This window comes from Hibiscus syriacus, unplaced genomic scaffold, assembly GCF_006381635.1.
Source record: "Hibiscus syriacus cultivar Baekdansim isolate YM2019G1 unplaced genomic scaffold, ASM638163v2 tig00109980_pilon, whole genome shotgun sequence".
Taxonomy (NCBI): domain Eukaryota; kingdom Viridiplantae; phylum Streptophyta; class Magnoliopsida; order Malvales; family Malvaceae; genus Hibiscus; species Hibiscus syriacus.
Window position 1 is genome coordinate 24,742 of NW_024062547.1, and position 21,809 is coordinate 46,550.

Sequence of the window (21,809 nt, forward strand, 5' to 3'; positions counted from 1 at the left end):
TCACTAGTGAAATGTATCACAATATTATGTTGATTCGTGTCACCTTTTGATTGGAAGAATAATTTTTTGAATTAAATTCAAATTAGGACTAAATTGATAGAATATATAAGTAATGAAGACTAAATATATAATTATGCTAATATTTTAACTGTCAAGTTAGCATCTCCGTCAAATATTAACAGCTAGTGGTTTAATTGACTATAATTAAAATATTAGGTGGTCTGATCGATAAAATTAAAAGAACAGTGGTTAAAATAAAATGAGACAATAATTAAGTGGTCATTGATTTAATTTACTCTTTTAAAATTTCAGAGAAACTACTGTCCCAACCAACCCTCGGTCCATTCCTGTATAGGGAGGTTGGTTTGGTTGTCTTCATGTCTTTGTTTTTGCGTACGTTTACCATTGGGAGGGATTTGGGATCTGGTTTTACTGCTACTGCAACAGCAACAATACTGCAAGATGAATTCAATGGCTGCAAAACACAACGGGGGAAGGAAAGCTGACTAATAATCTAAGAGAGGAGGGTTTATTGGGATCACTCTCCATGGAATGTGTTGGATTGGAATATTTGGCTCCGTGCTCTTCCATGTAGGGCGGCTCCACCGGTGAACATTTGGCTGACACAAGGATTCTGATGGTGGGATAAGTACAAGATATTCTCATCGTAATCCCTTGACTGCTGTTTTGTATAATGGGAAGTTCAAATGTAGGAAGTCATTGCATTCACACACTATTGGGACGATGGCTCAAATGGGTTGTGAGAATGAGGATAGAACGTTGGAACAGTTTGATGGAAATGAAAACTCATTTGACAAAATTATTTTATACGGAAGGTGCCTTCTGCAGAAAACGTATATATCATATATATACATAAAACAGACAATAAAGTGCTTTATGCATATGTGATAAAGACGTTTTCTGCAGAAAGTGTCTTATGTTGATTAGACAATATATGTATAAAACAAATTCTGTAAATACGTCTTTTATACAAAATACAACTCTGGTTTTAAAACTAACTTAGTTTTTTTAGGTATTCCAAAATGAAAAATTAATTACTAAAACTATTAACACTGAGTTTTGAAATTAGTTCGTGAAATATTTTATTTTTGAATTTAGTCCCTAAACCACTACCCATTAATGTATTGTTCAGAATGCTTTTATTTCTAAAATGAAAAATTAATTAGTCAAACTATTCATGTATTATTTTTACCGGTTAAATATATAAACTTATACATTTCACATATGAGACTATAAATAGGTGTGAAAGGCAACTATTTACTCTCACTTGAATGACAAAACATCTTTCAAAATTTGTGTTTTTCACCTCTAAACCTTCACTTGTTTCGTTACTTATGGCTACTTTTCAGTAATTATTTTTTGATGCCAAATCTTTTAGGATGTCATTAAAAAATAATTCAATTAGATGAGTTGATCACCAATATCTTAAAAATGTTCAACTATGAAGAAATAAAAGATTACCTTCATTGCATTTTAATTTCTTTATATCATGCACAAAGTTTTCTCTTAATATTGATGTTGACATTGTTGAGATGACTGACATATACAGTTCACGTTTTATATCTAATGTGGAATTATACGCAGAGTTCATTGAGGTTGATGTTGATGCTTCGAATTCGAATATTAAAATAACAAAGATAGATGATGGAGAAACATAGATAGATGATGAAGACCTAGAAACATTGTTTTATGAGATCTATAACAGACAATAAGAAAAAGCGCGAAGGTTTGAAGAACTCATCATTACTTTTGATGAGTCAATAAATATTATAAAAAATTTGTTGGAACCATTATAAAAATTAATATATATGTAGTAGAAAATTAATAAATTTTTAACTTAAATTTAGTGGTAAAACAAATGTTTACTTTGCTTAAGGTCCCACGTTCAACCTTAAGTTGTTCAAGTTTATTTATTTTATGGTTATCATCTAGTATAAATTAAATGTAGTTGTTGATGAAATTGTACTGAACAATTACTCTATCTCAACAATTGGATGCTTGACTCTCATCTAAGGTTTCTAAGGTTCAATTTCTCTTAGTAGCATCACTACATCAAAATGGGTTTTTAGCAGCACTTTTAACGGCGTTTTTTAAACAAACACCGGTAAATACTTGTTCTTTAGTGGCGTTTTTATATAAACGCCGCTAAATACTGTGCTTTAATGGCGTTTTTATATAAACGCCGCTAAATACTGTACTTTAGTGGTGTTTTTATATAAACGCCGCTAAATAATGTACTTTAGTGGCGTTCTAAGCACAAACGCCGCTAAATGCTCATACTTTAGTGGCATTTCTATATAAACGCCGCTAAATACTATTCTTTAGTGGCGTTTTAAGCACAAGCGCCACTAAATTCTCGTACTTTAGTGGCATTTTTGTATAAATACAGCTAAATACTATACTTTAGTTGCGTTTCTATAAAAACGCCGCTAAATACCCGTGCTTTAGTGGCGTTTCTATACAAACTCCGCCAAAGACTCGTACTTTAGTGGCATTTTTATACAAACGCCGCCAAAGACTCGTACTTTAGTGGCGTTTTTATACTAACGCTGCCCAAAGATCTGTACTTTAATGGCGTTTCTACTGCTAAACCCCCCAAAACACGCACTTGAATCTCATTAAAAAAAATTAAAGAAGCCCTAAAACCTTATTATTTTTATCATTCTAGCTTTCTGCCGCTTACATCTCTCTCACTCTTATTCTTTTTATCCTTAATAGAAAATGAACCAGAGGCCAAAATCCTCCATGGCCACCATCCCCTCGCAACTCCGATAACCTAAGACCATTTCTAGACCTTCCAAAACCGTCTCTCTCGCAGCCCCAATGCCTAAAGCTGAACCTACATCTAAGGAGAAAAAGGGAATACCTTCAATAACTTGAGGGTATCACGACTCCGACGAAGAATCAAAGGTTCTTGGTGAAGAAAAAGGTAAGGTTCTTGAGCAATATAAGACTTTTGGTTAGTTTTTCCTTGATTTTGGTTTTCGATTGATTTAAAAAAAACTCTCTTTTCGTTTGTTTTTTGATGATTGATACGATTTTTGGTTCGAAACTCCCCAACACTGATGGTTACGAGATGGAACCGACGAGGCTCCATCGGCGAGCGTACCTCCTCAAGTAACTTGATCATCGTCTTTCTTCCCTTTTAAACTCTCTTATTTCACATAAAATGTGCGATCCAGATTTTGCTTCCAGTGCTCCTATTTTTCCCATCCTTCCCGTCCACTTTGGGTTCTTAAATTTTACTTTGACTAATTGTATAGGTAGCAAGTTCTTCATCTGTGAAAGATGCAGAGGAGATTTACTTTGATTTCAGGAAGCAGTGCTTCATTTATTCTAAGGAGGAGGATACCTTTTGCAAGCTTCAATATCCTACCAAGGAAACATTTAACTATTACCTAAAGTGTACCGGCCATGGATCTGATGCCAAAATTCTTGCTGCAACTGAAAAATGGGGACGCAATGTGTATGTTGCTATCATAATAATTTTCACGCTAGCCTTTCAAATTTTCTTTTTAATTTGACTTATCCTGGATATATACGACTATTGAAAGTAACCTTGTTATAGTAGCTTATTGTGCTTAGCAATGGGTTAATGGTTTTGCTGTTGAATTCTTTGGAGTGTCAATATTCTTTTACTCTAATGTTTTAATTTTGTTTTTATTCTTACCTAAATTAATTTACAGAGCACAAGTCTTTCCCCACTTCAATTTTCTATGATTCTTCAGACATATTAGTTGTGAACTTATGATTTCTAAACTACATTTGTAGACTATGACAATCTGGGTTATGTTCTATTTTTTATATATATTAATATGATTTTTTATCGCTAATATTGTTACTACTACTACTCCTATTTTAAACCTTTTTTCAGAGTTTTAGATTTATCATTCAAACTTTGGGAGTTGTAGGTGGGTGAAATTATCTGGAACTGATCTATTGCCTGGGGATGTGGTCTCCATTGGTCGCTCATCTGGTTAAAATGAAGAAGATAAGTCTATTCCAGCAGACATGCTTATACTATCTGCAAGTGCTATTGTGAATGAAGTCATTCTCACAGGCGAGTCTACCCCCCAATGGAAGGTGGATCTCTTCTTCTTAATTCTTCTCATGTTTCCCATTTTAATATTCAACATTGATCACTTAGTATAAGTTATTTGATGTTTGGTTGTGTTAAATATTTGTTGTGGGAGTTCAATTGTTGAAAGTAAACTTTCTGTTGTAGAACTAACTATATTTCTCTTTAATGGTTAGTATTACAATCTTATAAGTTTGACTTGAAAATTTTGTATTGTCTAAGCATACTTCTGTTTTTTCCATTAAATGTTTCACCTATAGCTTTTGTTTTTATTTTAGATCAATTGGTTTGTATATATGTTGCACTTCATATGGGGTTGTTTTCACATTAATTCTCTCATAGAAGCTAACTAGATAAATACATTGTTCAATATCATTTGAACAGTAACAGTTTATATGAGGCAAAACTTTTTCCTAGGTTTCTATAGCAGGCATGGGTATTGAGGAGAAGTTATCTTCCAAGCGTGACAAGAATCATATTTTGTTTGGTGGGACTAAAATATTGCAGCACACAGCTAATAAGGCAGGTTATACCAAAATTTAGTTTTTAACATATCTCATGTTTATTCACTTCATTTATATTTCTATATTTCTAATTAGAGTTAGAGATTCCCTCTGAGAACTCCAGATGGTGGTTGTTTGGTTGTAGTTCTGCGCACTGGCTGTAGTTCTATGCGCTGGTTATGATCAATATTGTTTATAATAAACATGTTTGACTTTCATGTACTATATGAATGTATCTTGTTTCCCTGCATTTTGTGATTTTAATCATTAATTATTTTAGAAGCTTTTTTCTTTATGAAGTTTTGGTCTAAAACACTCCTCTTATATCTTATGCATTTCAGAGGAAGCGGTAATCCTGTGCAGAGGCACCATTTTGCATCGCACTTGAAACGAATGGCAGTTGTTGTTCATGTCCAGGAGGAGTTTTTCGCTTTTGTCAAGGTCTAGTAGCTATTGTCTTTTTTTTCTTTTAATTGTTTTAATTATATATTTTTTTTGCTATCAGGTTCTTGTGAAAGTTAAAAAAAACCCTACACTGCGAGTATATAGAAAATGAATTCATTCTTAATATGGTTTAGTTATTTCAAACGAAATCCATCTGCTGGAGTTTAAGAACTCTGTAAGATAAATTGAACACTTATATTGACGTATGTTTAAAACATCATTCTATCCATTAAGTTATGGCTTTGAACCTTATCGTTTGAAAAATTGTGGCTAATGTGTCAACAGAGGTGTATGGCACAAATACTTCTGCTTGTTGGTCCTGGAGTTCTTATTTTGACCTTCTTTCTTGGATCTTCTTTGAAGGTATCCTACCTTTCGTGCTTAGAAATTTGATATTATAATTGTGTAATTACAATATTATATTCTCCTTGCAGCTTACTTTTCCATATGAGTGGAACTGGAAAACATCATTGTTGCTTGGGTGACTTCTTAGTGCCATTGATCCTGTTGCTGTTGTGGCATTATTGAAGGATCTTGGTGCTAGCAAAAAGCTGAGCACCATAATTGAAGGAGAAACCTTGATGAATGATGGGTATTCAATTTATAGATTTATCCTTTGCTCTTTTAATTATGCTGTATAAAACACTCCATATATTACTCGACATCTCGGATTATTTGAAATCAACATGTTATGTCATTTCATGATTTCTTTTACACATTTTATGATAAAGATATTGTTAACTTATGTGTTCAGGATAACAATTGTGGTCTATCAGTTATTCTATAGAATGGTACTTGGACAGAGCTTTAGTTAGGATGCCATTATTGAATTTTTGGTCAAAGTCTCACTTAGAGCGTAAGTATCCTTCATTTTCAACGACTGTGACGGGGGTAAAGATGTATAACAAATAAATAATAAAAGGGAACTTTATTACAGGCAAGTTCTCTTTGAGAAAGTAGACCTTGCATGCCTTCAAGCTTGAAACTAATCAACCATTCATTCTGTAACAACCATTTTTAGAAATTATATCTGATTATAAGGCTCTTCTCGGTTTCATTGTGGGCAGCGGTGGGCGTAGTCCTGAAGGTTGCAAGAGACCATCATTCGCTTATGCTTTCCATTAAGAAATGTCCAATAACTTTGAAAATGGTTGCAGACAAAGAAAAATGGGAGGAGTTGCAGAAGTTGAATCTCCAAGAAAATTTGGAATGACTTTTAAGTCAGGAATCCAGCCAAATGGCATTTGTAGCTTATATTATATGCATACTAATTTATTTTTCTTTCCATATGTGGAATTGAACTCAATATTTTCGAAGTAATGAACATCAAAGCTACATTACATTTAATTTTAATGTTTATAAATTTTAATTTATTTTGTTGTTAAAATTTATGGTTGTTTTTTATATAAAGTAACATGATATTAAATTTAGGTGATTTATAGCAAAAATGAAATATGCAAAATATCAATTAATCTTAGCTAAAGAATGGTAATTAGCGGCGTTTGTATCAAAAAACGCCGCTATAGATCTGACCTTTTGCGGTGTTTGTATCAAAAACACCGCTATTAATCTAACCTTTTGCGGTGTTTGTTCCAAAAACGCCGCTATAGATATGACCTTTTACGGTGTTTGTTCCAAAAACACCGCTAAATGTCTAACCTTTTGCGTCGCTTGTTCCATAAACGCCGCTATAGATCTCGACATTTTGCGGCGTTTGTTCCAAAAACACCGCCATAGATCTTGACCTATAGCGGCGTTTTTGGTTCTCAAACGCCGCTAATTTTAGCGACGCTGTTTTCAGCGGTGCTTCTTGCGGTTGCGGCGTTTTTCTAATCGCCGCAAGCGCTTTTAGCGGCGCTTAAAAACGCCGCTATAAGACTAAAAAAACACCACTAAAACTATATTTTGTTGTAGTGCATATTTGTTTTTTCCCCTTTGGTTTTACTTCTTTAAGGTGATTACATGTGTCATCACTTTATTGGTTAAAATTACATCAACATCGCCATTAATTAACATTAAGTTTCTAACTATGAGGTATCAAATTGAAACCTAAATTGAATGTTAGATATTGTTTTAAAAAGTAACGTTAAGTATTAAATGTGTAGTTAAAATAAGGAATTCTATTTACATAAAAAAATCTCTATTAAAAATAGAAAACCATATTAAAATAATATACATGTCACATATCCTATAATTATCTCTAGGTATAGAATTATTAAGGTCTAACGTTATTTGAATGTTATATTAATTTATATAATTTATTTAAATTACATATAACTAAAATTCTATCAAGTGGCCTCAATGGTAGAAGAAAAAATTATTATCCTTAAAGATTATAGGTTCAAGCAGCTGCATTTGTAAGGTGTGTGTTGTCAATAAATTAAGAAAATTCTAAACATATAATACATTGTAATTAACCCTAAACTATATAAAAATAGATGTAATTGAGGGCTCTCAATTATATTTTCTTTGGTAAACTATGCGAATAGTCCCTTTTGTTTAGGACTAAAAAAACACCCCTTTTCTTTGGGTAAACTATACTAATAGTCCCTTTTTGTAGCATTTTTTCGCGCCAGAAATATTTTTAGCGGCGCTTTAAAACGTCGTTATAGGACTAAAAAACACCGCAATAGACCAACTCTGTTGTAGTGTTTGTCAACTTTGGTAACCAATTTAGGGGTAAATGGTTCCAAACATTATCAATCCGTCTGGTTTAAGTCCCTCTATCATTAACCCTTAACGAATATGTGACATAGCTGAGGGATTAAATCGAACAAGAGTTAACGACTGAAGGACTAAAATCGAACGAATCGATAACGTTAGGATACATGGTCAGACCGAAAACAAAGGGGACTGTTTGCATAGTTTAACCCTTTTTATCTTTTGAACAATTTCTACCTAAGTGGAGGGGAAGAAAAATTTTACTTAGTAAATATTGAACTCCTAATTTAGGGGAGACTATAAATTTTTAACCACATTCTCTAAAGATCATTTACAATTATACCTTTAAATTTATAGGGGGAAGGATAAAAAATAGTGTAATAACTAATTTAAGGTTATTATAATTGCAGTTTTATTATTGCACAATTTTTATAAAATGCTTTTATAATTATATAAGTGTCTAAACGAACTCTTAAAGTTTGAAATTTATAAAAGAAACACAATATATTAATGAAAAGCCCGCGGGCTTGCTTTGGTAGGGTTCAGTACCCAAATACAAGTAAAAACTCTATTCAAAACATTCAAATCAGTAGCAGAGATATATACAAGGAGATATATAAAGAGGCCATTGCTTGCATCAACCAGAAAATTAACCTAATTCCTTCATTCTTTTGTTCGTTTTCGTTTTAACTGTGACTGTTACTGGCTGTGATGACACAAAGGCCGGACTTACGGCTGCTACCGCTCTTTGGGATGGTAGTAGTATGATGTTTGTTGCGATAAGGTGTTTGTGCTGAGCCAATACTCTTTTGATTTCCTTAGGGTTTACAAATCCTTATATGATAGTTGTAGAGATGCGGCAGATGACTCTTTTACTGGAGAAATTCAGTTCTTTTTTACTAGTATTCTTGATTGTTTTGTTTGGGATACTTCGATCTGCAGTATGGAAGGAGCACCCTAGAAATTTTAAATTCTCACATGATTTAGTTATTTTATTTGTATTTTCTATTGATGATATAATTTTGCAGCTTAAATTTATTTGCATCCCTGATATAAAATATTGTTTTTGTCCTCGTCGATGTGTATTTCACTATTAATTTCACATATGGCATACTAGGGGTTCTGTGATTTGGTATCTTTAATTGCTCCTCTGTTTGTTTTAGAGGAAACGCTATGGTATGGGGGACTTTACAGATCTACATTTTGCATGGCATCGTCGATACACGGTCAAGTGAATTCTGATATACCAACAAGCATTTGGTTTGACCTTGATGCCATTGACTCCATTGTGTGAATCGGTTGAAATTGACTTATGTGATCACTGATCATGGTAAACTGTATGCACTTTCCTTGTGAAAGAAGAAAGTATAGGTAAAGATGATGAGGAGGCTACTGATGAGTGCAGTGTTGTATATCTTTTGGGAGCTGCATGTTGTAGGCTTAGTCGCCTTTGCATGGAACTCATTGGCTTGTTATCTTTCAATTTTAGATTGGAAAGGCTCTGGATTGTTATTCAGTCTTGAGTTACATATGTTGTAATGAGTGCTTTTAGCTTGGGATTATGCTATATATCTTGTGATGGTGAAAGAGGATGGTTGTTCACGATTTGTCTTTTAAGTTGTGTTGAGCTTAAATCACTGCAAAACACGTGGTTTATCGCCTTGTTATATCTTTGGCAGATGCATGTAGTTAGAGTTTCGGTTCTTATGGTCAGGTGATGTGATTAATATATACCTATAGTTTGAGATAAAATTGATTTCAAATTCATCCAAATATATAATTGATTTTAGTTATTATTTAACGTAATTTCTTTTCAAATGTATGATAATATAATTTGGTTTAACTATCTGATTATCAGGTGATGTAATTAATTTCTTTTCAAATATATAATAATATAAATTGAAATGTTTGGAATCAATTTAAGAATGTTATAATTCGGAATGAAATTAAAGTATTTAAAATTTTGAGGATTAATTTAAAAAGATGAGAACAATTTAAAGATGAAATTAAAACATTAAAAAAGTATAGTAATTAATTTAAAATGATAGTTATAGTTTAAAGATGAAATGTAATTTACTTTTTCTTTAAGTTAAAAAAGGTATACATTTTAATATTGTGTTAAATATGAGACAAGTATCATGACTTTTATATACTTTATATTCTTACGTAATCACTTTCAAACAATTTTAAATTGTAAACTCTTAACATAAAATTATTTATTTGAATAAAAATTAGATTACTTAAAAACAAATATAAACAGTTACTTAAATTGTAAACAATTTTGACTAAGATCTTTGTGATTGTCTTGTATATTACAGAACAACAAGAAATAAGCCGAAAATCTCTAACATTGTTGGTATTTGGGACTTTTGGAACCCCGCTATGGTAGTAGCATTGAATGCCGGAAGGATGAATGTCTCTTGAAAGAAGTATTTAATAGCTTTTACGACGTCTTCTCCGATCACCGACCAAGATTTTTTGAAAAAGTATGGAGTGAATCCATCAGAACTTGGAGCTTTGTCATTTCCCTGGTTGAAAATTGCTTCTTTGATCTCTTCACCAGTAACTTCCTTTACAAGATTGGAAGAACAATCTAATGGCAAATTAAATTGCATTAGATCTTTATGAAGATTAGGGTCACAGTTTTTACCCCGGAATCTGCCGTTCCTAAAAGACCCGAGTAAAAATTAGTAACCTCGGAAGCAAATATCACTCCTAGATGTTGACAAAGGAAGAAATATTGTTGACAACACCCTCCTTACTCAAGAACTGGCGAGAGGCTACGGAAGGAAAACTATCTCTCCTAGATGTGCCCTGAAATTTGATCTACAAAAAGCTTTTGACTCTCTTCACTGGGGTTTCATTTCTTCCATCCTTAAGGCTCTACAACTCCCTAATTCTTTCATTGGTTGGATTGAAACCTGCTTTACTGAAGCAAGATACTTCATTTCTTTCAATGGAAGTTTGATTGGCTTCTTCAAAGGTGCAAGGGGAATAAGACAAGGTGACCTCTTTCTCCTATCTTATTTGTTCTTGCAATGAATGTGCTCTGTAGAATCCTCAACATGGCTGCTGCTAAAGGTTTGTTTGGGTGCCATCCTAAATGTAAGAAGATTGTCCTCACTCACCTTTCTTTTGCAGATGACCTACTTATCTTCTGTAAAGGAAACATCGAATCTGTTGCTGGAGTCATCAGCGTCTTGGACAAATTCTATGAAATGTCTGGTCTAAAACTTAATGCTGCCAAATGTGAACTATATACTTCTGGTATCTCAATCGGAAATCTCGAACATATTCTACAATCAACAAGATTCAAACATGGTTGCTTGTCGGTGAGATACCTAAGGGTTCCTTTAGTCACAAGAAAACTCACTGAAAAAGATTGCGTAGTTCTTATTGAAAAGATCAAATTAAAGCTTCATTACTGGTCCAAAAAACACCTGAGTTATGCAGGCATATTAGAACTCATCAGAGCTGTCCTATTCAGTATAACCAACTACTGATGCAGACAATTAATTCTGCCTCAGACTATTATTTACAGGATTGAGCAATTTTGCTCTAGATTTTTCTGGAAAGCATCTGAAAAGGCCGCCACTGGAGCAAGAGTCAGCTGGCAAAAAATATGCCAAGCCAAATCTAAAGGAGGACTCGAATTAAGGATATCAAAACATAAAACAAAGCATATATGATACAACTTATCAGGAGCATCCTTGCTGGAGAGGGATCATTATGGGCTGCTTTGATTAAAAGCTACGTTATCAAGGATAAAGACTTTATGTTTATGGAAGATATGGCCAATTGTAGATGGTGTATCAGGCGCTTATTGAAACTCAGGACAGTTGCCATCCCTATTTTATCTACAGGAGCTACAAAGACAAATGATTTCTGGAAAAAACTTCGGGTAAAAGGAGATAAAGTCTCATGGCACAAATTGATATGGTTTCCTCTACACATTCCAAAACATAGCACGATTACATGGATGACGCTTCTTGATAGACTCCCAACTAAAGAGAGGCTTCTTAGAATAGGAATCACTACTGACAGCTCATGTATACTATGCAATGAGGCTATGGAGACTAGGGACCACCTGTTCAATGAATGCCCTCATGCAGTTTCCTTGTGGAATGATATCCTGAATCTCTCTGGCTTATGCACTCCTCGTTTACGATGGGTGAGCATGTTAGACTGGGCCTGTAGTGCTTGGAAAGGAAAGTCTCTCCTCACTACTACCTTGAAACTTGCTTGGTGCACTTTCATCTACTCACTGTGGGAGGAAAGAAACAAAAGACTGTACCGATGAACCACAAGAAGTGTGAAAGAAATGATGAACTCTATTAAGGAGATTGTACGTATCCAATTAAGGAAATTAGATAATATTAATATTTACCTATGTAATCGTTAGGGTGTTGACCATCCAATTATGTTGTAAGTAAGCAGTCCTTTATGCCATTGTTGGGATAATCTTGTATCATTTATCCCATTGTTGGGATTTTTTCTACATAAGAACTCTGCATCTTGGGTAATAAAATCTAAAATTATCCACACAAAAAATAAATTGTAAACAATTATATATTTTTGTATTTTTTTAATTGTCTGAGATGACTATAAAGTAGTGTATGTTTATAATTTTTTTAACTAATTGACAACACACATATTTTACAAACGTAATTACTTAAATAATAAACAATTAAATATTTGTATATTATAACTTACTAAAATTTTTCATCATACCTATTAAAGATTGTGCAAATTGTTTATATTAGAACGGCTCACCCTCGGTTATTTTCGAGTTCATTGGTTGATCCTCACATCACAAACAAAGTGAAGTGCTTCAGTTTATTTGTACAAGTCGACGAGGCTCGTTCGTTAGGGTCAGGAGGAAATCCTCTAATAAACTCAGACCTGTCCTGTCCACCAGCCAGACCCGTAATTAGTCTCGGTATTCAAAGGTTTTCCGACAACAAAATCCGTTGCTCTCGATTAGTGTCATCCCGATATAGAACTCGATGGAGATTTTCAACCCTCGCTGCCAATTCTGAAAGCCGTGGGTGCAGTGTCCCGAGCTTCGACTGTTGAGGTTGATTCTTTCTTGTCCAACCCGAAAAATGAGCAATTTTGAAATGCATCCAGACTGCTGGCTATTAGACGGTTCAAACTTCCAAGGCTATCACCTAATATCAAATCTTCACTGTGATACTTACGAGATTGTGCATCGAGTTCTAGTGGTCCTAAAGAGTAAGGCTGCGATGTGGAGAACAAGAAAGATAGTCGGTTGTCTAAAGAATATATGACTTATTAAAGAAGCTCCGAGTACGAAGCCTCGGAACAAAACAAAGGAGCTTTCCTAATGCTATCAATGGCTTAGAAAAGATAACATACCCAATAAATGTCAGTCAGCCCATTGAAAACCTTTTCTGTAGTATCCATAATGTGGGGATCAGATCGACGCTTGTCCACGAGGTCTTCACAAGCAATATCTTCCGCTGTCTCCTCTCGATCAGGTGACTGCATGAAAAGCATAATAAACATTTTTTAGGCTTAGTTAATTATTCCTCAACCTAGACAATCAAATTGTGTGATTGGAAGTAAATAAACCTCTGTTAGTGTGTCAGATCTTGCGATCTGTTCGCAGGCTGATGGGTAAGCAGCATCAGATAATCTAGCAATGTCTGTACTAGGATTACGATTCTTTGAAAATAAGAAGGCGTCACATGTTTCTTCAGCATCCCAGATGGAAGATGCACGGGATGCCAATGATGGAACCTCCTTCTTGTTTTGATGCTTAGAAATATGAGCAGCAATAGCTGCATCGAAAGAGTCGCAGCTGAATGGAATCTGCTGATGACATAATGAGCTTTCTGGAACAGGGTGGTCAGCACAGTTATCATCGAAGCTGTGAGGCACTTCTGCAAGAAGATCTCCAACACTTATGTTTGTCAGGCTGTCAGCCCATTCTCCAGCAGATAATGCAGCAGTGCTATTTTTCAATCTCTGATCATCCTAAGCAAACAAAAGAAAGTTAAAATGTCAGAAACATACGGTAATGCAATATGTAGACTCTTCATGTATACTAGATGGTGGATGTTTAAAGTAGGCACAGCTTTTCTTTGAAAGAAATCCAGAAACAACCAGGTGGGCAGAGGAAAAAAGAGAGAATTTGCTTGACATCTGGTATGTTGGTTGAAAGGGAAGCCCATCAAGAACTAGAACTGAAAGGATAATGTGCAAGTGTCGAAGAATTTTTATGTAAATAGATTCCTATGAATCCTTTGGTGCTAATAGTAAAATTCAGAAGAGATGATCTAATGCACTAGCAGATAAGTTCAGTTATTTTGAGCAGACTATTTTGTGAAGCTCAGGGTAATGAATAAAATTCATTGATAAGTCTAAACAAAGGCTAACAGATAACCAGAATTATAATAATAAACACAAGACACGGAGCTTTGGGCTAGAATAAGTTGGAAAGTTTTAAATCATAAGCAATAGCTGAAAATCTCAAATAGATTCAAATTCTTTAAGACATGATTGACACTTACCATATCCTCCGATCGTCTCAAGATAGCAACATTGCAAGCCTCACTTCTATCTAATGATGCATTTCTTGCGGGAACATGGAAATCCCTGAGATTATCTTTAGAACTAGTGTTAATGCATGTATTAATCTCGTGAAAATCACCTGAAGAAGGTTCAAGGACTTGATTTTCTTTCTGTAACATTAACTGATTCTTGCAACAATCAGCAAGTTTCCAACACTGATCACCATCAGATGAGACAGCTTGTACTTCTTCCCCAATTTGGCCATTACTACTTTCTAGGTTCATATTATGCAAACTTGGAATGTAGGATGAGGAAACAGGTGCTTGCCCCGACAAAGATGCAATTTCAGCATCAGAAAGCCAACCATACCTTTAAAAAGAACATATTTATCGGTACTTCTTATATATCACACATGGCAATGAGATCTGACAAAAAATAGACGGGAAATAACCTTAGGCGAAATACTTGGGGGCTTCCCACCATTGCAAATACATCTGCTGCACTGAGGATGGTTGCTTGAGTCCATCTCTGATGACCCCTAAGGTTTTCTCTTTGAACACCATAAGGGAAAAGCATAAGCTTTCCTGATGCTATACTTGAGTTTCCCCATTTTCTATTCAAATGCTCTAATATTGATGATATCTTCTTTCGTGTACTAAGGGTGAGTTCCAAATGTGGATTGTGTTTATTCTGACAGGAGAGAAAGACCAATTATTTCCTTAAAATGCCTGAGTTATAATGCTTGATGATTTATCAAAATCATTAATAATTTCCTTTAGGTGCTCACCATTTCCAAGGCTCTTCTAGTACTGTCATCAATTGGAAAGAGTTGGAGCTTAAGTTTCCCAGCAGCATGTATATTGTTCTCTGTGAAAGGGTTTTGAGGGAAAGTAGGCAAAGGAGGCTCAATATTTTCAACTGGATCAAGAATCTTATGCCCTGGACCTGGTGTAGAAAAAATTTGGCGTTATGAATTTTCCCACATTCATGGTAATTTTTAATTCATTTCAAGGAAATACTTGATAAATTGATTAAGTTCAACATCACCTGCAGTATCGTTCTGTTCATGCTCATCTTCTTTGTCATTAATCGTTCTCTCCAAATGCTCAGCAGCATCAGCAACCAAAGACACTCCAGCAATTGCAGCCTTTTCCCATTTTTTATATGCAGATGATGAGGCACCTACAAGCATTGTATAGAAAAACAAGTTTACCTAAATGTGAATGGAAAATGAACATTGACAGAAATGGCCATACAAAGCAAGAACAGAATCGAAAAAGAGTAAAATGTAGGTTATTATTACGAAAAAACCGGTAATGACTATTGACATCAACAGAAATGTTTATTATAATACTGAACATCTATAACATCATGACAGAAATACATAAAAGTGAATGTAAATGTTGGAAACCCAATTGTGCTATTGTGCTACAAGAATCTGGAGATATAGTTTCATTTTGTTTATTTATCTACTTGGGCTGGGGGGTAAAATTACCTGGTTTCCGCCGTTGTCTTGCCGGTTTCATGGTATTTGACTCTCCTTTACTGTTGCTACGACTGACACCTACATTGTTATTACGCTTAAATGACCCTTTCCCAGGTCCTAATTTATGAATGTTTTGACTTTCTACAAGAAACAGTTTGACCATATGAGCATCATGTCCCAAAGCCCTACTCTGATTTGTGAAATTGTTTGGAGATGTAGGTGAACTATTCTCCCCTTGACAGGATCGTTTTCTTACATTCTTCTTCCGGTCTTTCAAGAGTTGATGCTCCTTCATAGGGACAACAGAAAAATCAGTCCAGAACAAGCATAAAATGTGGCATTCAATGGAAAGGAAAGCAAAAATGCGTTACAAAGATTTTTCTGACTAACCAAAGCTTCAACAAAAATTTTAAATCTTCGCGGTTTTAGATGAAGCTTAGAAGCTCTGCAGCTATACTTTTCCAGCAGAGACCACCTGTAAAAGAAGAAGGCATTTTAAATAAAGAAAAAGAGCCTCAGTTAATGAATCTTTGTCATAAAATGATATCATAAAAACTCCTTTAATCAGGTTTCTAATCCTCGTGCTTAACAATGGGCCATAAAGAATGTTTGTATCATATTGATATGTGCCAATTGCAAGGTATGGGACTTGGATCCCACATACGAAAAATGTGAGCTTCCTTGTGGGGTTTATATGAACCTAGGCTCTCCCACCTCAATAGCTATCTTTTGGGGTGTGGTTCTCCAAAGGTCCATATTAAATATGCCCTCAAAATGGATATTAATCGAAGATTCAACATAGTTATACACCTAATATTCAAAGGGCATCTACCACTTGCGGGTAGGCGGCTTATTGCGTTGAAGTGGGTCATCCCAGTTCAACAACTCTACTCTCAATAGAAATAAAGGCCAAGTCTAAAAGAGTTTTAGAATGAAGGCAAAGTTCCCAACATTACCAGCGAAGCATTGCTGCATTAGTATCTTTAGAGTTTTTGGCATCTAAACATAATCGCGGACCCAAAAGTTTATTCATGCGCCGCACAAGACGATAGTAATAATGCCTGACCTACAAATTCAATAAGAAAAAAGGCACATCAAAATATTGACAAAGGAACGTCTGACTTGTATCAATAAACAATCAGAATAAATACAGTAGCAGATCACCTGATCTTTGTTTTTAGTTTGAACACGACATGTGATCTTCTCAAAATTCTGCAAGTACTGTATGTCAGGAAATATTATACAGAAAAAAGTTAAAAGCCAAAACAAAAGTAACCTTGACATACCTTCCCAACTTGTCGTAATGCAGTGAAGAAACTCTCTTGCTCTTGACGTGTCCAAGCAGCCCACTGCCGAGTAGGCTTTTTAGCTGCATTAGATCATTCATACAAAAATTAAAGGCACAATCACTACTTTCCATAGATGGTGATTGTGCATAGACAGAAACAATGAAAATCATTATAAGGAGCATCAAAGTGCATTCACATACCACGTTGCTCTGGCACAGTACTATTTGAAGTGGATGAAGATACATCATGATCTCCAATCTGAATGGGAACATTTTCTTGATTATGTTGTGCTTCCGACGGTGAGGAGACCAGTGACAGTTTGCATGTTGACGGCATCACATGAAAACTAATACCTCCTCCTCCTTCAGATGCGTATAAAATAAAGAAGCTCTGTCACAATGAATTAGTTTAAGATCATATATAGAAAACTGGAAAAGACAAAGAATAAAGGAACACAAATCATAATAGTCATAAATAAGCAGGCTGGAAGACCTCAAGATAATACAGTTAAGCATAAATATCCATTTCCTCAAGAAAGTAGTGAAAATAAAAAGTTTCCCCTTTCCGACTCTCAACAAATACAAGAGATTCTTATTGAAAGATAGGATCATGAATGGCTGCACAGAACCAATCAACAACAATATTGATCAGTTTCCTATCATCTCGTATTATACTGTAAATTTTCAAATCAATCAAAACATTTAAAAACATATTTTTTTGGGTAAATGGTAAAAACAATTTTATACACCAGTGAAGCAAAGGCATAATCCGATAATACCATTTGAATACCTATTTTTTTTTTCTGGATCAGAAACCTGTTGTCATAGTTAGAAACAAGAAATTCAAAACCAAACATGCAACTAAGTGAACACCAAGAACGCCTTGTATCATCCAATGCGACTATCATAGTCAACATGTTTATATCTTAATACACAAGCAAATGATTATTTGATTTTTCTGGGTAAATAAATTCTTCTTTCAAATTTATTTGTTCAATTCAATAAACAAAGTGCAGAACAATATTTATTTACATTCAACAACAGTGAAACTAAGTAACTCATTTCAATGCATCACGCAACCGCTCTTCATATTAGAAGAAACTAAGAATATCATCCCAAGCAAAACATTCTCTCTTAAGCAAGGATTTAAATCGCCGTTGCGGTCGACAATAGCGGGTTCTATTGCTGTCATTGTGGGTATTGCAGTTGTGAAATAACGGTTTCGGACAACACCTTTACCGCTATATAACGGCCAGTGTTCCGATAGCGGACTGCTATTTGAATCCCTGCTCTTAAGCATTCATTATTTGTCTTGATAACATTTGAATTTCCTTATACCAATAAACCCTAAAACCAATAAATTCTACGTCGGCATACATCTGCTGACAACAGAATTCAACAAAAAGGAAAAAACTATACAGCTTTAAAATATGCAGACTTCAAAAAAGGAGGGAAAAAAATAAACTGTCCAGTTGCTAAGAAATGCGAGAAACCTTAAAAAAAACGAAGATTGCTAGCCTAATCTGTTTCAAGCGCATTAGATCCAATCAAGCAGAGAAAGCTAAAGTCAACCGTACAACTAGTTGACCAAATTTAATTCCAGTTTTCCACATCAAAATAAACTAAATAGGAGAAAGAAAAACATAAGAACATACAATAACTTAAACAGCAAAACAAGAGCTAGGGTTTCAAACTACATTAAAAATTGATCGGCAAAAGCTTAATAACACACCCAAAAAAAATAAGAAAATGAAGAAGAAAGTAAAGTTAATTTGAAGATACCTGAAATAGTAAAAAGATATATGGAGGAATGGAAGAGGAAAAAAAAGGTTCCCCAGCAGAGCTCAGATTTTGAACAAAGAAGAAAAGCTATTGACACCGGAAGAATCTTCCGGCAGACGTCTACGGTGGAAGCGGATTTTCTTTAATTTTTTTTAAAGTTTTTGTTTTAAAATTCTTTTTTTTCTTTGAAGAAAAAGAAGTTTATTTGGTAATTTGAAAGAAAAATAACAAAGAAAATAAAGTTAATATTTACTTTTTATAGAAAGAAATAATTTGATAAGCGTCGGCAAATATACATAAATATTTTCTAATATTATTATTATGTTGACGTGAAAAAGAAATACTGGAATATTTCTCTATATTTTTCTTATTTTTCTATGTATTTTTATTAAATATTTTAAACACGAAAACGCATGTACACGCGATTGAAATAATAATAAATATATTCTATAAAATGGACAAGTTAAGCAATTAACAAGTGTAGCAAAGATAGGGCACATGACGTGCCAGGAAGGCACGTAGTAAAATGGATTCACTTTTTTCTTTTTTTAAGAACTTACTTATATTATAATTACATTATTTTTATTGAATATCTAGACTATTAAAAGTTATAAAATAATATTTAATTATAGGATATTATTTTATTAGATCCTTCAACTAATTAAAGTTATAAAATAGTTATCAAATTATTCATATGTTTCAAACTCGTCATTTTCTATTAAAAGTTGGTAATCATTTGAGTTGGACATTAACCTGTTGACCTATATATGATAAAATCTGATCATATAACTGTTTGAGTTGTATTTTGTATATCGACTCTTTGTTTATATTATACTTTTGAACTTGTAATTGAAACATTATGACGTCGAGTTAGTGTTTGAAATATATAAATAATTGGGTGACTATTTTGTAACTTTTAATCTTCGAACTCAAGAAAATAATATCCTATAGTTGAGGGATTATTTTGTAACTTTTAATAATTGAGGGACTCAACAAAACACCACCTTTAGTCAAATGATCATTTGTGTACACTTTAATAGTCGGATGACCATCTAAATATCGTCAGATTTCATTTTGACCATCAATGTTTTAATTTAATCAATTAAATCATCCAACTATTTAAATGTTTTAGTCAAGCCACCTGCAGTTAACATTTAACAGAGTAGGTGATGTGACAATTAAAACATTTTAGTATAATTATACAATTGGTCCCTATTACTTAAATATTCTTTCAAATTGATCATAATTTTAATAAATTAAAATAAATTTAAGCCTCGAATCAAGTAATATCATGTGTCATTGATGACAAGTATCATCATTCGATTGGAAGACTAAATTTATTTTAATTTATAAGAAAATATATAAACACACAAGGGGCAAGTGGTATTGAAGATCCCTCTGATGATGTAGTAAGCGCCAACCCATTAAACCAATGCCATCATTTGATATAACGTAGACAACAAGTAATATATATCCTTCTCGCACTAACATTACGATCGATGTCATGGTATTATCAATATTGTTTGTCGTAAATTGACCACAATGTGATATTTTTTAGTGATGTTCATGTTGACAACTAAAACGATTAAGGGGCTGTTTGTTTGGCTCTGAATGGAATCGTTTAGCTCTGAATGGAATCGTTTAGCGCTGAATGCTAAACCGTTCAACATTCAGTGTGTTTGTTTCACATCACTGAATGATTCAATGTTGATTGATTCAGCAAAACAGTGTTGAATAATTCATCATCAAAGTACATTCTGAATGATTCAGAGTCATTATCAAACAGCGTGTCACATTCAGAGCTAATTCATACAGAGCCTCTTAATCATTCAATATTTGAATCATTCAACGCTTAATCATTCTGAAGTAAACAAACCCCTAAATGATTTATTTGTCTAATTATCTTTATTTTGAATAAAAATTTAAATAAATTAGGATTATATGAGATTTTTTAACCTCTTTTCTTCATCGTTGTATCATCTAAGAGCTTTGATCCCTCATCATAATTATGTTTACTTCATAAAATGATATTCATCTGTTATTATTTTTTTTTTAAAAAAATCCACCATACGAAGAGAGTGAGACCTCATATTCTTAAAAATGGTCTATGCCATTAAAGCTACACAGTAATTAAAAAAAACACTAAAATAATTTATCAAAATCAAAAGAACCAAGAAGCACCAGTGGTCTAGTGGTAGAATAGTACCCTGCCACGGTACAGACCCGGGTTCGATTCCCGGCTGGTGCAAGCTGATTATATATATTTTTAAAATGAACTTTTCCTTCATCCTTTGCAGTTTTGAAAGTTGGGGTCTGATAGATAACTCTTACTTCATTCATGTGTGTGCAGAAAGGTGTTTTGTGTTCATTGAAATGTTATTTTGTTTAGTCGAGCAACAAACAGATAGAGGCTTTCAGAACATTAAAACTTCCTCTTAATCTAATACAGCAAATCTACCTTATTTTTTGTGTTTCGGAGATATTTCATGTTGAGGCAATTATCCCCACATGGAAGAAATACATGAATGGAGGCGCCTAGCTCCTTTCCAACTTACTTACCTGGACGGGGTTAATGAGTGATCAACAAGGTTCATGGCCTAGGCATACGATCTCCATTGCACTTTTGCAGGGCTGCTTGCCTAAGGTCTCCCCAAAGCGGGAGATCCTACGTCATTATATGTGGTTTATCCCTAGATTTGCCAAAGGTCTCCAACTACACCAGTAAAACCGTTAACTGCAACCACTCTTGCAGTAACATGAAAACTGTATTGGTTAGGTCCCTCTCAATCGATTCCATCTAAAAAATTATCAAGTATAAGCATATGTAATTATCAATTATTTAGAAAGGGTGCGCCAGTTCGGATACAATTCGATGATAATAGGGTTTGATATTAGTATTTCAGTAATATGGTCAGTGAGGATAGTCCATTTTCTGCCTCTTCCACCCGGTATGAGGCATGTCTTCAGATGCTCTCCTTGAAGCTCATTGAAGCTCAAGTGGATTTGGTG

The 21,809-nt window shown here is 34.1% G+C and overlaps 1 protein-coding gene, 2 non-coding genes and 1 pseudogene across 3 annotated transcripts; 3 read left to right on the plus strand and 1 right to left on the minus strand.

Moving 5' to 3' along the window:
- Window positions 1-8,410: 8,410 nt before the first annotated feature.
- Window positions 8,411-8,509, plus strand: LOC120211722. The gene has a single exon (XR_005524629.1). It is a non-coding gene; the product is annotated as a small nucleolar RNA snoR113 (small nucleolar RNA).
- Window positions 8,510-12,415: 3,906 nt separating this feature from the next.
- LOC120211661 (TSL-kinase interacting protein 1-like) lies at window positions 12,416-18,994 on the minus strand. Its single transcript, XM_039210160.1, has 14 exons — window positions 18,801-18,994; window positions 17,220-17,409; window positions 17,017-17,099; window positions 16,895-16,942; window positions 16,687-16,796; window positions 16,121-16,205; window positions 15,740-16,019; window positions 15,292-15,426; window positions 15,032-15,189; window positions 14,696-14,934; window positions 14,244-14,613; window positions 13,303-13,707; window positions 13,087-13,212; window positions 12,416-12,948 (listed from the first exon to the last, which is right to left on the minus strand). The coding sequence occupies exons 2-14, from the start codon at window positions 17,353-17,355 to the stop codon at window positions 12,724-12,726; spliced, it is 2,400 nt and encodes a 799-aa protein (XP_039066091.1). The 5' UTR covers window positions 17,356-17,409; window positions 18,801-18,994; the 3' UTR covers window positions 12,416-12,723.
- A 1,983-nt stretch (window positions 18,995-20,977) lies between these two features.
- TRNAG-GCC lies at window positions 20,978-21,048 on the plus strand. The gene has a single exon. It is a non-coding gene; the product is annotated as a tRNA-Gly (tRNA).
- A 303-nt stretch (window positions 21,049-21,351) lies between these two features.
- LOC120211721 lies at window positions 21,352-21,496 on the plus strand (annotated as a pseudogene).
- Window positions 21,497-21,809: the final 313 nt, after the last annotated feature.

What these genes read in the sequence shown, in the direction of transcription:
- LOC120211661 (XM_039210160.1), bottom strand. Translation starts at nt 17,355, where the DNA reads ATGCCGTCAACATGCAAACTGTCACTGGTCTCCTCACCGTCGGAAGCA. An exon ending in TGAACAGAACGATACTGCAG is followed by an intron (nt 15,190 to 15,291) that starts GTGATGTTGAAC and finishes TTTCTACACCAG; the next exon opens with GTCCAGGGCATAAGATTCTT. An exon ending in CCCCAAGTATTTCGCCTAAG is followed by an intron (nt 14,614 to 14,695) that starts GTTATTTCCCGT and finishes TTCTTTTTAAAG; the next exon opens with GTATGGTTGGCTTTCTGATG.